A 15,025-nucleotide genomic window follows, 5' to 3' on the forward strand; every position below is an offset into this window, starting at 1 on the left:
GTACATGGTAACTACGTGCGTGGCTCCACACTACCATCGTGGCTTGACCAGTTTTATCGCGAAGCGAGTGGCGTTTTATTCTCACACTACCGAGTAGTCCAGCGTTGAACAATTTCCACTTTTCCATTCAAGTGACTACAATTAATACGTAGGGCAATGTTTCATACGTATTAGTACGAAGCCGCGCGTACATACGCGATCCCCTTTCATCGACTTTCGGAATGCTAGGGTAGAGCAATCTCGTCGCAAACATGTGCTTGTCCGTGCTTCGGTAGAGTCGACACAATTTTTTTTTAAACGTATCCGTCGCAGCTCACTGGCCAGAATTTATACGCCAGTATGGCAAAGAACTTTGATTCCGGGCTATATCTATGGCCTTTCTTCTTGGTCCAACTATTCCCATTCTCGGTTTCTCGTCACCTGCAGGCTGCAGGCTGCAGCGTTCGATCGGGAAGGGAGGGGAGGGGAGGGGAGGGGAAGGAATGGAAAGGAAAAAAGAAGAAGGGGAAGTACGTACTCGCAACCGAACGGAACGGAACAGAACGGATTCAAACGGATCGAATCGTTTCAGATCGGATCACAGCTTTGCACGGCGGGGAAAGGACGGACAGAGACCAGAATGGTTGGTAGGTCAGTGGGGAGAGGTATAGGTACTACTTCAGCGTGGACACGCGTATGCACGTGAAAGTAACTCTTACAGTTCAGCGGGGATCGTATACTTGTTGGTGTTTTATGGTGTCGATGGTCCCGTCGTTCACCACGAAGCGAAGTTAAGATACGGTGCGCGCAGCGTGTACTATATACTTGACTTACTTTACGTGACGAGCAGCCAAGTGAGAAACGCAACAGCGAATAGGGGGTGATGGAATCGTGCGCGACACCGAAACCGATATAGATCCTACCAGCAACAACGTAATTACGGGAAAAACGTTTGACGATCGACAACCGATCGATAAATCACCGATTCCCGGAAATGGATACAATGCACTCTTCTTGATTTTGTACGCCAAGTATGTAGTACCTCGCGTACGCGCGCACGTAATTCTACAACTCGAACGAAAGTGTGCCGAAAAGAAGTATAACGCTCGAGCTTCTCTTCCACATTTATATATTCTCTCGTGTTTTCGTTTCCTTTTCTCTTCATCCCTTGTCCGTTTACCCAAGCTGTGTGTACCCGTGTCGACAAACCAGAGGATAATCGCCGCAACTGCTGCTGCGTTCTTCATCGGGGTGGATAAAAGTTGTGGAATCTATGTAGTGACAAAATCACAATCGGATATGCACCGCCAACGATACGAAGCGTAAAATGTTGGAGAAATTATGGTTCTACCGCTGTAAAAAGGGAAACCGGAAAGCGTAGAATCGAGGAACCGAGAATCGTAACGTTCGAACGTTCATTTCGATCGTTACAAGGACAAAGTTTTCGCGTCGGGAGTGATCCGCGAACCGTCATTTCCTTACCGTGAAATACCCTCTATTCCCGCGTTCAAGTATCGTTTCGCTCGGTGGTTCGATCTGTTTGTTGTTCTCAGTGCATACGAATGGTACGTGTAAGTAAATGCGAACGTTTCACTCGAAGAGAAGAGGAAGTTGTTACGCGCGCGAACAGCTAGTCAAGTGCAAAGTGATCCTCGTCGAGTGTGTCGGTATGTGTTTTTAAAATCGGGTATCTTCTACTTTTTTCCATCCACCTCTTCTTGGCGGCGTTCGTCTTCTTCTTCCGCTTCTTCTTCATCTTCATCTTCTTCTTCTTCTTCTTCTTCTTCTTACGCATACCTTCTCTTCGTTATCACCGTCGCCATCGCCATTATTAGACTCGACCGCTTCCTTATCTGTCGCATCCATTTTTCTCTATCGATTTTTCGATTATGAGAGAGGCTGTAATCATTACCGCGTGCCTATTGGGTTTCGTGTTCGCTGGAAGTCCTAGACTGCCTAGGACCTCTGCCGACGAGCGTAACATCCGTAACGTCGGTAACAATGGAGGCAACGTCACTGGAAATACGATGCCGGCACCTACCCGTAATTCCCAACGAAACAGGTATGTTCGCCGCGTCGCGTACGGTCCTATGGCCGTATGCTCGTACGATAAACACACATCCCTTCCCCTCTTTGTTTTCGTTAACCGTACCTACTAGGATATTTTTACCGGAATTTTATACAACATTCGGGCTTTCTTATTTCCTCGCGTTTGCACGCAACCCAAGATTAACTGTACACCCACCGGTCGAAATCGGAGCGATTTCGAGTCGGTCTTTAACTTGCCTTCTAGTTGAACGAGAAAATACAACGTCGTCGTACATATGGGTACACGTCTGTAGGTGCATAGTACATACCCAAGTAGCGTAAAAGTTGACGAATCGGAAAGAAATAATTCCGACCATAAGAATTTCCGCTATTGTATCGAATAAGCTCGCGCGTACATATATGTACTCTCATTTTTCTCGCTTTCTCTTTTCATCCTCTCTCGATTCGCATGGCGCGCAACAGTGTACACCTATAATACCTATACCATTATAAATTCTCGCGCGTGTCGCGTTGTCTCGCGTTGCGCTGTCGCACAGTCGACTTACGCTGGTTCTCCGCTTATGTAACTTGACAAAACAACGCGAGACGTTTACTTTTTAATAGGAGCGGACCTTCTACAGGAACCATTTGGTACTTGATAAAAGGAAAAGTATAGTACTTTTATCGCTTACGTAACGAAGTACTAATCTTTCGGGTAGCGTATAGGTACCTACCTAATCGAAAGAAATATTCCACGCTCCATCGCCTGTATCGAATCTTGACCAAGAGAATTTAGCACGCCAAAGGAAACTCGCACGGACAAAATAATTAATTCTCCCATTCAATTTCGCGCTACGTTAACAATTTTGATTCGGTGAAAGCATTTAAGCGGGCGACCGGTACACTCGAGTTGCGTCAATTCTTCTCTCTTTTACTTTCCGTTCGCTCTCTCTCTCTCTCATTAGATCGTGTAGGCACTTGACGAAAATTGTCCATTATTAGTAGGTATTAGCTGCAGCGGAGATGCAGCTACACGCGCCCGCACAAAAGCAATGGATCGAACTTGCAAAGAATCGCAAAAGCATACCTATCGTTTTCCTTCTTGCTCCGTTTTAACGTTCATTGAATTCCAGTTACGAGAATAATTTGTTTCCGCTTTCTCTCCCTCCCCTCCCGCAGCTACATCGCGTTCTCACTCGCTCTCACGCGCGCTTACATTGCAAAAATTAAGGAGTTTGCAACTTTTTCCTTTCACCTTGTTATCGCGGAGCACACAGAGGTAGATGGGATTATAACGATAATACTTGGGGTTATGCGGTCAAACTACGGCAAAAAATTATACGCACGTACCTTGGTTGCGCATATGTATAGAATTATATAGCAGTCGATCCCTCCAATTTGTCCTTGTCGATATTGGTAGAAGGACGGAAAAGGGAACGAAAGGAGAAGTGATCGCGGATCACAAGGATAGACCGATCCCTATTTAGTGGGGTACTAGTTCTCCTTTGGTTGCGCAACAAACCCGAGCTCTAGTTATGACAATATGATTGCACAAGCTCTACCAGATTCCTCGGAACGAACGAAAGAATGAAAGAACGCTGATCAGGCCGTAGGTATGTATAGCAAGGCGATCTATAGCGTATATACGTTTATCGGAGGATTCAAAAGGAATCCAAAAGGTCGTCCGGGAAGTTTAGGTTCGCTCCATGGTGCTAGCTACCTATCGTTTTCGTCTTGTTTTCTTGCAGTATTCCGTTCTTTTTCATGCGCATACCTGCAGGTATTTCCGGTAGCGGAATGTCGCTCGTTCCGCGCGTCAAAGCATTCCGCTTCCACTTTTCCACCGTCAGTTCCTACTTTTTATCCTTGGGCTCCGTGACACTTGTTCCGAGCAAATAATTATAATGGGATAATACATACAACCCAACCCACTTTCACCGCGAGGCCGAGGATGTGAAAAGTGTCAATCGAAAGTACCAAACCGTTTATTCGCTAAAATACATTCTTCTCCAAGTTTAGGAGAAGAATGCATCTGTTTCTCCCTTGCATTAGTGGGACCGTCGCCGGCCGGAGCACATTAGAGATCTCAGCTTGAGTAGTAACGAGTACTTGCCGGCGCCCATACACCCATGTACCAAACTACCAAGCACGTGGGTACTAACCTACGCATGTACCTATATGTACCCATATGTAGAATTCGTTACGAGTTTGCGAGGTGTAGGTACGCGAGCAAGGGGAATCGATGCATCGACAATCGGGATCGCTCGTTGGGAATTTTCTCGAGATCCGTTAACCGCATCTACGCGGTCCATAACACAGACCAACGATTCTTCCGCTTGCTATAAATTGTCGATGCTACTAATCAGAAAATCTTATACACAATCCTATCGCGGTAGTAAGATTCGAAAGGACCGTGGTAAGTACGAGAGTACGTCTACAGCTGACCTACCTGTGAACCGATTGCGTAAAATTCAAGGCACACTTACACAGCGTATATCGTAATAGGAGAAAGGATACACCCGCTCGCAAGTTGTTACAGATCAAACTCTATTTTAAGCGCCGTAAAGTTTAGGGGAGGTGATCCCTTAAAACCAGTTCTTTTTTTTTTATATAATTTTCCTTGCCAGCAACAGTTCTTCGAGGCACACGAGAATTTCTCACTACTGTTTCGCTTAAAATACTATTTTCAGAGAGCAATATCTCTTCAACGTTTTCGAGGTAATAGTTTCGACTTTGGAATCGAAATTGCAGCGGATCGAAAATCTGGACAAAGCGGTGGAACATCTAATGAGAAGAGTAGAAGCTTTGGATTCCCGCGTCAACGATAATATCGATAAGACCGATGCGGTTATTACGAAACTACGAACGCTGGATCTGAAACTGTTTAATTCCCAAGCATCGTTCTTGCCAACCGAACCTGTCTACTCGGCAACGATATCCAAGGATCAAATGGACAGCAAACCCGAAAGCGGTACGTACGCGACAACGAAACAACTCCCCTACAAGTGTAGGGTAGGGTGAGGCTAAAAGTCCGGCGGGTAAAAAGTCTCGAATTCAAAATCTAACGAGTTTGGCAGTATACTATCTAAAAGGCCAGAAGAAACGGAGGTGACCACCGAGTCACCGGTTGCTCCTGGACGTTCGTGCGAATTACACGACGCCTTCGTTATTTTATGTATCGAAAACTAAAAGAAATACGTCGTCTTTATTGTTTTATACGAAGTAAACCACAGTTGAAAAGCGTATCAATCGAGTACGTTAAGATCGTACGTTCCTTTAGTAACGTGTGCATGATATCGTTTATTGCCGAATATATATAAAAATATATATTTTATTACTAGTTTCCATACTATCAGATGGCCAAAATCTTTAAATAGCCTTTGACTTATATTTTTATTTTTTGTTAAACAAGTCATACTTTCCTTTCAATACAGACTTTTTTACTTATTCAGTTTAATATCACACGAAAAGACAATAAGGATTTTCTACCCTATGCAATGGACTTTTTGCCCCGTGTGTGGGGCAAAAGTTTGCATCGACAAATATTTTGTGGTATAACTCAAGAGAAAATAATGGTATCGACAAACAAACTCCGTGAGCGTAAAGCATAATAGTTATAGTTTATACAAAATAACGCCAGATATCTCTAGATTGTTAGTACCAAATTTTACATAGGTTTATACGAAAAACGGGACTTTTAACCCCACCCTATCCTACATATACCTACCATGCGCGCGGATCTGTCGTTCTCCGTTTATACGGCCACGTATTTGTTTCGCGAAACAGTTCCGACGATGCAAGCGATTCATCGGGAGCGGGAGCGGGAGAATTATTCACCATCCGGAAATCTCGGCGAGAAATTGCTATCTCTCGACCAAAAGGTCTCTGACATAGATAATAAACTGGTAGATCTAAAAAATCAACTGGACAGTAACTTGTTACAAAACGACGACATAAACGCAGAAGCCAGCGAAAAGAAGCCAGTCAGTATGAGCGTAATCGAAATCACGAAAGCGATGAGTAACGAAGTGATAAACCACATAACGATCGAGATAGAGAATCTAAGACAAGCCACTGGCAATATGGATAGAAAATTACAGTTCCATATGAATTTAGTTTCCGACCATTTGGGAGCCGTTTATAGCATGATGACTGACGTGCACGACGCGATACGCGCGAGAGGAAATGCAGCAAATGATGCCGAGCGGATCGTTAATCGTACGACGACGCCAACGACGACAATCCCGACCCCGACCACGACCACATCCACAACCACCGAGCCATCATCGAAACAAGATAAAATCGATCGTCTCGTCGAACAGATGTATCCAATGTTGACCGTCTCCGAAAAAATGGACGAAGTTTGGAACGTCGTGGTAAGCCGATTATATCGATTCAGAGACAAGGTTCACCGGTTCATTCATATCGAATTCTAAACATTTTCGGCTAGGTTGGCACGAAAAGTTCCGTGGACGATCTTTTGCCGAAATCAGACGAGTTGCTTACGCAAACGCAAAGGCAGGAAAGAGCGATCAGCGAGATCCACGCGGACTTAAGATCGAAAACAAACAAGATCATCGAAAACTTGGAAGGAGTGGAGAATAGGTTGAGAAAGCAGGAGGACGACGTCGCTACGCTCGCCCAGCAGCGGCCAATACCGGCAGAACTGCTGCTGGATCCGACGATCGATCGACTCGTCGAATACGATTCGAGTAGGTAGGTTCCGCTTAATAATTTTTCTACTCGCCACTAAACGTACCCGCCCCCTAACCCAGATCTGGCCCTTTTAGTCGCATTCTCTATGAATGTCTTCTTTTTTTCTCGTTGTTGCCTAGATACGTCGGGTTATCGGAGGATCTTACACCTGACACTACCACCGTTCCACCAGTCACGCCAACCACAGTCACCGTTTCATCGGTGTCAATGTCCATGTCCTCGTCTATCTCGTCGAATAATATCGTGCCGCACAATAATTCCATCAATTCTAACAATTTTAATGGTTCCAGCAGCAATCTCCCCAATTCGATTACAACCCAGCAACAACCATCGTCGACCTCGCAGAGATCATCGACTAAAAATCGCGGGGTCATATTCCCGAGCGTGAAAAACAAACCAAGCCCAGCAAATTCCACTTTCACCACTGATACATTTTTCAATTATAAGGATATCAAGGTAAATTCCAACGAAACGTTACGATATTGCTCTTAGCCATACCAGCTTACCACGCGCATTAGTAGCTGCCATTGAACGTTTTTAACGAAAATAAATAATGCCAAAGGTGAAAATGGATAGGTACGCGAATATCGAGAAGAAAAGTTCACGCCTGCGAGTTACCTACTTGGTTATGCAACGAACGAATTTCCGTTCCGGGCGATTCGCTTAAACGCACGACCTATACTCTTATAGTTACTCTTAATCGTGCGTCTGGACAACTTTTAGCAACGACGTGAAAGTCGCTATACTGGATATACTTGCTTATCGAGTTTAAGCGGTCAATTCGAATAATCGAACGTGATCGCGATGAGTCGGGTCGCGCGCATCGCGTTACGCGTATCTACCTACCGGTTCTACGTACACATCGTGTCTTCAGGGCAATTCTAATTCACATCCGAGACGACAAGTAACGTCCGTCTACGTACCTACATATTACAGGGTTACTCGTGCGTGGATTTACTAAACGCCGGCATGAGAGATAGCGGTGTCTACTACCTTCAAATACGCGGTACCACCTACTGGTTCCTAAAAGTTTTCTGCGAACAAGATATCGCCGAAGGAGGTTGGACGGTAAGGATATCGCGCGGGAATCCCTAGGTGGTAGTACATACCGACAGGATGCTTCGCAGTCCTCGATCATAATGAAATCATTGCACAGGTCGTTCAAAGACGAGACGATTTTGGAGAACCAAGAGAAAATTTCAATCGAGATTGGGCCGATTACAAGAACGGGTTTGGCGATCCTTCCAGAGAGTTTTGGCTCGGCAACGAGAACATATACATGTTGACGAATAACGAAGATTACATGCTTAGAGTGGAACTCGAAGATTTCGAAGGTAACAAAAGGTAAAATTGCACGTGCGTCTTGCATTTTTAAGAAATCTCTCCCATTATTCGATACCTACGGTATATCTACGAATATTCCTTTCTAAGGTACGCACAGTATTCTCATTTCAAGATCTACTCAGAAGCCGAGTATTACAAATTGGAGATCGATGGGTACGATGGAAATGCCGGAGACTCTTTAAACGATCCTTGGTATGGTTCCAATAACAGTCCCTTCTCAACGTATAACAGGTAAAAAAATTTGGTAGGAAAATGTCGAACGCGTACGACGCATAAGTAGCGCGCGCAACAACCTTTTAATCGATCGACGCACCTACGTTCGCTTTTACAGGGACAACGACAGATCATCGTTGAATTGTGCTTCTATGCTGAAGGGTGGATGGTGGTGGAAGTCGTGCGGACGCGGATTAAACGGCCTTTACCTGAACGATCCCCAGGATTTGACTGCCCGACAAGGTCGGCATTTACGCTTGACTTTATTTTTATACCTGATAACAAGATGTATTCATTCGCTTCTCTGTGTGTACCAAAGGTATCGTGTGGTTTCGTTGGAGAGGCTGGGATTATACTCTGAAACGCGCCACGCTGATGATTAAACCCAAAGGACCCACAGCGACGGTGTAGATTATTAGAAAAATTTCTAGAACAGAAAAGCATAATAGACGAAATCTTTTAACTTACGCTATGCGTAGGTAGTGTTACAAGTTTTTGTACAGGCGGTGCAATTCTCCGTAATTAGCAAATATGTTCAAGTAGAAACATTGGAAGCGCGAAATAATTTCTCAGAGAACCGTATAGACGCGCATTTCGCCATGGTTCGTAAATATTTATTTTCGCTAATTATTTACTTCAGCGATTCCTCACCGCCGCTCGGTGGAAACTAAGGTTTCCGAGATATTCGCAAAAATATTTTTTCAATTTCTTGCTTTGGTGTTATAATTTGGGTTAGGACCTTGAATCATGTTGTCAAGGTCATCATTCTGAGCAACTTTTCCCTATACACGTTGCCGTCGCACAATGCAACATAATGACATTTTTTCTTCAAATCAACCGACAGGTCGTAATTTTTCAGAAAACAGGATTGACGATTTTTTTTTAAATTCTTCGCAATTAAATTCTCTATCGATCTGTCCGGCCGAAATTTAAAAAAACCCGTCAAGTCTTCTGAAAAATTACGACCTGTAGGGTGATTTTAATGATGTACCACTGTGCGGCGCCCGACCTTTCTTTCCGAGATATTTGAAAAACTTCGATTCACTTATTCCGATATAACGCATTCCACTTATCAACTTGTCCCGGGTATTAGGTAGTATTGTTTGGGGCTAGATTAGCGCGGGGGGGAGGGGGGAGGCGGCGAACCGATGTCAGTCAGGGGTGTTGACGGGAGCCCCCACACCAAACAGGTGCTCTCGAAAGCACCCTTCTTCCTAGCAAATGAATTATGTTGTAGAACCAGAGGCATCCTATTATCCGGCGACGCGGAGCCGTAGAACAGAGTCGGGGTTGACGGGCATCCGCAACTTTCCGGTTGAAATCTCCAAACTCACGTCGGTTCGGTACCACGCTTTACGCGACCCCCGCGCTAGGTCAACAAAAGTTTTTCGCAAATACCTCGGGAACTAAGGTCGAGCGGCGGTAACATGTATAGGAAAAAGTTGTTCAGAATGATGACCTCGACAACATAATTCAAGGTCATCAAAACCGACGAGGAATCCCTAAAGTAAATAATTACCTTATTTTCCATCCAACTACGCGCCGGCGATAATCTTGCCAGATTTAATCTTAGAAAGCGATCGAACGCGGCTCGCGGAATCGACACTTTCGACCTCCTTGAAAAATGTTTAAAGACAAAGTCCAACACACCGTGAAAGAAGGGTGGTTCATCGTTCAACACGATAATACGTTCAGATACTTGGAAACTTTTAATTAGGTTTCCCATCGTGCGGACAGGCATCGATAAATGACAATTCAATTCGCGCCATGGTCGTCGACGAATGGAACAGGATTATCCAATTATGTGTGCATTTCGAAAAATTCACCAATTGCGAGTCGTTTCATTGTAAATAATTATACGAATACAAGCGTCTTCTTTGTAAACTGTAAAAAGTATCTTTAAACGGTAAAGAAAGGTAGGTTTACATGCGTGTGTACGCATTTAGGATTTTTTTTTTTTATCTAATATTTAGGACGACGATTAGTTCGCTTTCAATTAAAAGGACACACACGACAAATGTATCTATGCGCGGACGTGGCAGGAAAACAAGACGCAGATTTTTAATTCAAGTCGCTTTATCTTTCATTATTTATTCCAACTCGATCGCGAGTTAAACGATGATACCGTAAGCGCCCACAAGACGTCCAGTTGATATTTCACGTAAAGTACGACAGATGAAACTAGTGACAAAAATATCGTTGAGCCAAAATACATAGAACGTCGTACGCGTAAACAAGTAACTAAGTACATACACGTGTTTACATTTCGCTGTGCGATAGTCGTTGATTACCGTGTATGCGTGTACCTAAACTTTTCAACGTTTCTATCGCGAGCGTCCCATTTCGCGTCGAAACTTTTTAAAATGTAATCGTCTTAAAACTATTAAATTTTAAAGGCGAGGTTCAACAAGCTAACTTGTAAACAAATTCCGTATATTCAAAAAATATGAAAAATGTGCAAAATGTGCAACGTACATATATCCAGAATATGCAAACTGTGCAATATCAAACAAAATATTTTTAATATTTTCTTAATGATGAAACATAGTTCTTTCAAAATCGCACATGTTTAAGCCATTCCTATAAAAACATGCATTTACACAAACTTCCGCAGTCTATATTATAATTGGGTTAGGTATATCTAACCTATTTCCTAACCTATCTGCTCGACGTTATAGATAATACAGGAATTGACGTCCTGGTTGATTTGAAATGTTTAGTTGAGAAATTCAGAGGATTCCTCCTCTCGTAGTTGCAATGGCTTCCTGTTGCCTATAAGCTGGTCCACGCTTTATAGGATAGGAGTCAAGGTGCCTGTTTGAGCGGCCTCGGAGTTAGTAGAAACGACTGACTCGAAATGGAAGTCGGTTCGGTGGCAGAACCAAGTCTCTAGACTAGACTGCTCTCTGCTGCTGGCAGGCCTATATTTATATCCATTGGCGGTACTTGGCCCGCGCCAATCACTTGTCGCACTTTACGCGTTCCAATCGGATTTTATATCCGGTTCCCGCCACTCGCGCCTACGCTCGGCTTATTCAGCGTCCGGTCTGCGCACGCGCACTCGAGTCGTTCACGGCACTGAGTTCACAGTTTCAATGAACGATTATGCGCATGCGTTGCGCGTCATTAGGTTCTTTCGTATGTCCTTATTATATTAACATTGAAGCTTAGATATAATATGATGAGAACAAGAATTTATATGGTGAGAAAAAAGGAAAAAATGATGCTGGTTGGTAGCGGTATGTTACAACCGTGAAAACATGACCACGTGTAATTACGCGCAAACTAATTATTGTGACATTGTTGTGGTAAATGAAATGAGAAACGAATACTTTATTCTTTATATATTTCGTTATCGACTTTCTACATTGGCCAGTAGTTTTGCAAAAGGCTAAATGCTTTGAAATTCCAAGAGTGGTAGATTATTTCCGCACGTGCACGGAAAAGCGTCAAGTACGCGGAATTAAGGACGACAGCGTTCCAAGAAGCGCGGATAAAGGCATACTTCGCGTATGTGGTACCTGTTGAGAAGCCAACAAAGAAACCTTTCGAGACCCAATCCGTATCCACCGTGAGGACACGTTCCATACTTTCGCTAAATAATACATGGAAGGTTATTTAGCCTATGGCGATATAAAGGTACTAATAACATTAAAGCACGATGCACTCACCTGGTCCGTGTACCAATAATATGGAGTCTGGTCAATGTCTGCATTAGCGTATCCTTCCAACAATTCATCGTAATTCCAGATACGCATTGAACCGCCAACTATCTCACCGACGTTGGGCAAAAGTACATCCACGGATTCTGTAAGCCGTTTGTCCTCGGCGCATCGTTGCATGTAAAATGACTTGATTTCCGCTGGAAACCTGCAGAGCATTATCGGCTCGTTTATTGCATCAGTCATTTTTCTCTCTGGCAATTCTGGAATGTCCTGAAGCAAACGGGTCGTTGTGTTAAATTAACAAAGAAAATTCAAGTCTTTCGTCTTTTCTACCCGAAAAGCGTATAACATGAGAAACAAAACAAGAGAAAAATTACCTCCCCAAATTCATAAAATGTTCCGTCCTCCTTGGTTATACCGTTAACTCGAAGATACTCGATCGCGTCGCTATAATCCATCCTCTTGAACGGTTTTCTTGGCATTTTGAAATTCGGATTCAATTCCTCGACGAGCTGGCCCAAAGGCGATTTTAAGATGCGATCGACAACGTCGCATATCAAGTCTTCCAATCGATCGAGCAAGTCTTCAAATGTAATGAATGAACACTCTGCTTCTACGTGTGTATATCTGAAAGTTTAAAACTCATCTTTATCTTCGCGTTTGAACAGAGGATTGCTAAAACTACCAAACCGGTGCACCGTAAATTCTATATATTTACTCTGCAAGATGTCGTCGAGTCCTAGACTGTTCCGCTCTGTAAGATTGCGCGATGCAATATACATCACCCATTGCTGGAAGACAAGTTTCTAGATAAAGCTGCGAGCTTTGAGTTAGAAACGCCTCTTCCCTACAAATAACAACCAAACCATCCGATAAAGATAGAGGTAAATACGTGTAGAGACGAGTAATGTTTCGGTACGCTTACCCAAAGTAATCTAGCTTAAACAACGTCGATCCACCTTCTACCTGTGTTTGTACTAAAGTTGGTGGTGTTACTTCGCAGTAACCTCTTTCCCTATAATGATCTCTAAACGCCTGCATTAATATAGACCTCATGATTAATATGCGAGATGTCTGAAACAAATAAATCAAGGCTGATTGAAACATCCCTGTCTCTTTACTCATGTTCGTTAATGAAATAAATAACTAGCAGTTAACTGTTGCGAGATAGCTTATTGGATTAATTAAATTATCGTACATTTTCTCCTCGTATCATGATGTGTCTGTTATCTAACTGTACATCGGGTAAAGCTTCTTCGTTCAAAATAGAGTCTGCGCCGCCGGGAGGAGACGCTCCTATCAATCGCCAGTAATCTACGTGCAATTCGTGTCCGTTTGGAGCCTAAAACACAGCAACTAAAGAATGGTGAAAAGCTCTTTTTAAAGTCTAACTCAGGGCTCTCCAGCGTAGGGGCCCCTCACGCGCCTGCTTCCCCTTCCAATATTTCTTTCGCGCAGCATATCTACATGGAGGTCTCATTGAAAGCTTGAAACTGCCGCCAATATGGTGCGAGCGAGAGAAGTATAGAGGAATAATCGCCGATATCGTGAAATTTGCTGCAAGCGGTATGGTTTGAAGTGATACGCGGTGCATGCTTTCATCATTACATTGCAACATATTTGACTTTGTTGTTTAAGAACTTGACATTTTAAAGCTTCGAATGCTTCTTTTGTAAATCCTGGTCGACCGTCGATTACTGCATACCATCTATGGATGGTCGAATCGTGTAGAAAAATATTGTTGCAGGTTTTTACGGACGTATTTCTACGGCTTTCTCTCTCGCACGATATCGGCGCATGCGCATTACGGTCAATTATTCCGCAGTACTTGCTCTCGCACCAGTTCGCACGATGCTTTCTCTCTCGCACGATGTTGGTCGACAACTGGATCCACAGGAGACATAGGCCATGAAACCTTCGTGTATATATGCTCTAAGCCTCGCGGTTAGTGTCGCGCGGTATCCCTGACAACGCGGACGAGAGTAGGAGAACCCCGAGCTTACGCGTAAGCGACTTTGGAGAGCCCTGGTCTATGTCGTACACAATGTAGTATACATTTTTCCCCTCTGGAACAATTTTCAGAGTTCCAAATACTTGGACAGAAGCTTCTGTAGATAATGTGAGCGCGTCGTATGTTTGACACAATACATCGCTAAGAACACACTGCAAGAAACCACTTCCGTCTCGCAATGTAACGAACATAAGAGATTTACCTAGAAGGATATAACGTTAAATCTGTATGTACTAAATGATTAAATGGTTCTTATACATAGAATGTCTGTTACCTTGACGCCTAAGCCTATGTACCCATCCACAAAGTTTTACTCGTCGGCCTCGGTAGTCGACACTTTTGTAGACTTTTATACCAACTGCGGATGGCAAAGTATCGTCTTCTTCGAGTACAACGCTTTTGGCCTCCTCTAGGTTCTTTAATCTTTTTTCTTCATCCTCCAACAATTTCTTTTGTTTATCCTCGTTCTTATACTGTTCCCTCACCCATAGTTTCTGTACCTTCTTTAATTGTGACTTGGATGCTACTTCATATTTTTTACCATCTTTCTGAGAATCTTGGTAGATCGGTGGAAATGGTTCCTTTCCTGCGTGTCGCATTGCTTTTAAAATTGTCTTAAAAGGAGCGGATTCTGTACCATTGCCTGTCTCGTCATTTCCAATCTTCTGAGACGTATAAATTGCATCTGAAAGAAAAACTTTTGTACTACAACTAATTATTAGAAGCATAATAATAAAATATAAACGCAGCATCTTTAGCCGTTCGGAATATTATAATCGAAATAACAAGAATTTACCCAGCAACGAACCGGGGCACTTCTCCTCGACCATCTTTCGCTTAAACGTCAAGTTCCTTTTCTATTTTTTAAACTTTAGTTATGTATTTTAATTACGTTTCACAATATTAAACGTACAGAGTTAATTGTAATTACACAACTCCACAGATGCTGATCTTGACTGATGCAATTTATGGGTTATCTTACTCTCGCTATAACTGACCGTAATCAACCGTAATGGCACCCTACAACTCCACGTGTATCGACATTCGACACGTAAGTCGACGACCATCG

The 15,025-nt window shown here is 43.3% G+C and overlaps 2 protein-coding genes across 6 annotated transcripts; one reads left to right on the forward strand and one right to left on the reverse strand.

The window, feature by feature from the left end:
• Window positions 1–1,243: 1,243 nt before the first annotated feature.
• Window positions 1,244–10,191, forward strand: LOC143366946 (uncharacterized). 4 transcript variants are annotated; one of them, XM_076808435.1, is made up of 11 exons: window positions 1,244–1,646; window positions 1,925–2,041; window positions 4,698–4,978; window positions 5,794–6,383; window positions 6,458–6,723; window positions 6,843–7,179; window positions 7,660–7,791; window positions 7,880–8,067; window positions 8,155–8,298; window positions 8,399–8,523; window positions 8,600–10,191. In XM_076808435.1, the coding sequence occupies exons 2-11, from the start codon at window positions 2,007–2,009 to the stop codon at window positions 8,689–8,691; spliced, it is 2,190 nt and encodes a 729-aa protein (XP_076664550.1). In that variant the 5' UTR covers window positions 1,244–1,646; window positions 1,925–2,006; the 3' UTR covers window positions 8,692–10,191. The 4 variants fall into 4 exon arrangements, 3 of the variants coding, with proteins under 3 accessions (XP_076664550.1, XP_076664549.1, XP_076664552.1); XR_013084861.1 differs by lacking the exon at window positions 1,244–1,646 and having other exon boundaries at window positions 1,730–2,041; window positions 8,600–9,381; window positions 9,440–10,191; XM_076808434.1 differs by lacking the exon at window positions 1,244–1,646 and having other exon boundaries at window positions 1,730–2,041.
• Window positions 10,192–11,609: 1,418 nt separating this feature from the next.
• On the reverse strand, window positions 11,610–14,990 carry Asnrs (asparagine--tRNA ligase). 2 transcript variants are annotated; one of them, XM_076808448.1, is made up of 9 exons: window positions 14,765–14,990; window positions 14,231–14,641; window positions 14,001–14,158; window positions 13,144–13,287; window positions 12,871–13,019; window positions 12,664–12,792; window positions 12,323–12,572; window positions 11,952–12,215; window positions 11,610–11,875 (listed from the first exon to the last, which is right to left on the reverse strand). In XM_076808448.1, exons 1-9 carry the CDS (start codon window positions 14,784–14,786, stop codon window positions 11,744–11,746), a joined length of 1,659 nt encoding a protein of 552 aa, XP_076664563.1. In that variant the 5' UTR covers window positions 14,787–14,990; the 3' UTR covers window positions 11,610–11,743. The 2 variants fall into 2 exon arrangements, with proteins under 2 accessions (XP_076664563.1, XP_076664562.1); XM_076808447.1 differs by having other exon boundaries at window positions 14,753–14,989.
• Window positions 14,991–15,025: the final 35 nt, after the last annotated feature.

The sequence above is a fragment of the Andrena cerasifolii genome, chromosome 3 (genome assembly GCF_050908995.1).
Source record: "Andrena cerasifolii isolate SP2316 chromosome 3, iyAndCera1_principal, whole genome shotgun sequence".
In the NCBI taxonomy this organism is placed as follows: Eukaryota; Metazoa; Arthropoda; class Insecta; order Hymenoptera; family Andrenidae; genus Andrena; species Andrena cerasifolii.